General features: G+C 57.2%; 1 protein-coding gene across 1 annotated transcript in view; it reads left to right on the top strand.

The window, feature by feature from the left end:
• The window catches only part of PTSG_09720 (uncharacterized protein), a 4,170-nt gene that overhangs the window by 1,278 nt on the left and 392 nt on the right, over positions 1–2,500 (top strand). Inside the window, exons 2-6 of the mRNA XM_004989018.1 lie at positions 138–173; positions 291–699; positions 1,047–1,316; positions 1,583–2,005; positions 2,128–2,500. The exon at positions 2,128–2,500 is cut by the window's right edge and continues 392 nt beyond it. Of these exons, the coding sequence (XP_004989075.1) occupies positions 138–173; positions 291–699; positions 1,047–1,316; positions 1,583–2,005; positions 2,128–2,208 (1,219 nt within the window). The 3' untranslated portion in view covers positions 2,209–2,500. The remainder of the gene's footprint in view (positions 1–137; positions 174–290; positions 700–1,046; positions 1,317–1,582; positions 2,006–2,127) is intronic.

Below are 2,500 nucleotides of genomic sequence, written 5' to 3'. Positions count from 1 at the left end.
TGTGTGTGTGTGTGTGTGTGTGTGTGTGTGTGTGTGTGTGTGTGTGTGTGTGTGTGTGTGTATGTGTGTGTATGTGTCTATGTACGAAGCTGAGCAGGCAACCTCATGTTGTCTCTCTTTGGGGGTTCACTTCACAGGGCCATTCCGTCACCGGCGCAGCATTCAAGGAGAAGGTGGGCAGCCAAACAATTCCTTCTTTTGGCTTTGTTTCATGTACATTTTGTGATCTGTTGTGACTTTTCGTTCGCTTTCATGCATGCACACTCACACACATTCACACACGTGTACAGACCGCGACAGTTGGGTGCCGGCCTTCACTCTCCACGCAGCAGCAGCGCGTCGCTGTCGTCGTTGTCACCACCCACCTCCTCCTCTTCGCCACTGTCTCCTCCATCATCATCCTCATCGTGGGCATCGTCGTGGTGGTCGCTGGCATCATCACAAAAGGCCAACACCCCAAACGCAGTCCACCAACACGCGTTGACTCAACAACGCCTTCCTCGCCAGCAGAGCCACCACCACCACCAGCAACAGCAGCAGCAACAGCGAGACACCCGCACACCATCTGTGGCGTCATCACCATCGCCTACTGCGCGCGCACCGCACCTGCTCAGCCGGTTCTCCTCGCCAGCGTCTAAGTACACGCACATGTCCGTGCATGAACTCAAGCAGCAGGCAGCCGCACACATGGACACAAAGGTGGGCGTCTGTTCTGTGTGTGTGTGTGTGTGTGTGTGTGTGTGTGTGTGTGTGTGTGTGTGTGTGTGTGTGTGTGTGTGTGTGTGTGTGTGTGTGTGTGTGTGTGTGTGTGTGTGTGATGTGTGTGTGTGTGGTGTGTGTGTGTGTGTGTGTGTGTGTGTGTGTGTGTGTGTGTGTGTGTGTGTGTGTGTGTGTGTGTGTGTGTGTGTGTGGGTGGGTGGGTGTGGGTGTCTCACATTTTGTGCCTACATCATGTCCCCGCCACTTACCCTGCCATTCACCATCTCAACCATGCACCCAACCCCGTGCACCATCTCCACCCTCCACCCTCCACCCTCCACGAGCAGGAGCGGTATCTTGCGGCAGAGGCGCTGTACAACCTGGCGGGCAACCAGCAGAAGCAGGGCCGCACAAAGGAGAGCATGCGCACATACCGCACATGTCTCCGCCTCAACCCGCACCACGCGCCCGCGCACTTTGCCCTTGCAGTCGTTCACGAGACGCGGGGCAGCGTGGCCAAGGCGGTCAAGCACTATATCAGCGCCATGGAAATTGTGCCGTCGCACGCGGCTGCCATCTCCGCGCTCGCCAGGCTCTTGCTTGCAAGCAACACGGGGGTGCGTTGCATGTGTGTGTGTGTGTGCATGTGTGTGTGTGTAACTGTGTGTGTGTGTGTGTGTGTGTGTGTGTGTGTGTGTGTGTGTGTGTGTGCGCGCGCGTAATTCTGTGTGTGTGCATGTGTGCACGTGTACATATGTTTATCACGTTTTGTGTGCGGGTGTTTGCGGCTACTGTCAGACCACCCCCTTTCCACCTCCACCTCCACCTCCACCTCCACCTCCACCTCCAACCTCACGTTGCCACCCCTCCCCACCTTTCTCAGGATGTGCGGCCTGCGCTGGCCCTGCTGGAGCGGCTGCATGCCCTCGATGCGTGCGAGCACGAAGACCACGTGCGGCTGGCGCATCTCCACCGCACCGTCACGCGCAAGCTGGATGCCGCCGCCTACCACTACCAGGCAGCGCTCGCCATGGTGCCCCACGATGTTGGTGCTGCTGTTGCCCTGGCGCACCTGTACGAGGAGGACATGTGCGACCTTGGCGCTGCGCACAGGCAGTGGCTCGCGGTCGCAGCCATGCTTGACGGTGGTGATGATGATGGGGATGATGGTGATGAGGTTTGTGGAGACGAGGAGGACGTTTGTGAGGAGCGGCGTGGGCGAGATGATGATGATGACAAGGATGATGACGATGACTGTGATGATGGACGTGGGGCTGGCTCGCTCGAACATCGAGGACTGCGGCAGGTGAGCACCTTGACAGCGATGATGTTCAGTGGTGGTATTCGGGGTGAAGAAGAGGTGCGGCTTGACTTTGCTCATGTACAAGTGCACACACTGATACGCACACACACGCACACACACACCAGGTGGCTGCTGCTGCTGTGCTGCGAATTGAGCAGAGGCTGCAGTCTGCGCACGCGTCAACGGAACTGCCGCAAATGATCTAGACGAGAGGAGGAAGAGAAGTCGAGAGTTGAAGAGGGGTGTGAGGATTGTTGGGCAGGAAGCGACTGCTTTGTGGGAGAGATGTGACAAGACGCGCTCTTCGTCACCAGAACCACAGAACAAATGCGTTAAGGAATGATTCAACCATTGCTCGCCTTTCAGCGTGCACGTGCGTGCAAACCAAACACAGCATCATGCCCCCTTCCTCATTTCCTCCTGGTCCCCTTCCTTCGTCTTCACCTTCGTCTTCGTGCTTTGTTGCATTAGCCGATGTTGCGTGTGTACTCTCCACGC

Source organism: Salpingoeca rosetta (genome assembly GCF_000188695.1).
Source record: "Salpingoeca rosetta unplaced genomic scaffold supercont1.31, whole genome shotgun sequence".
Taxonomy (NCBI): domain Eukaryota; class Choanoflagellata; order Craspedida; family Salpingoecidae; genus Salpingoeca; species Salpingoeca rosetta.
This window is presented reverse-complemented; position numbering and strand designations above follow the sequence as displayed.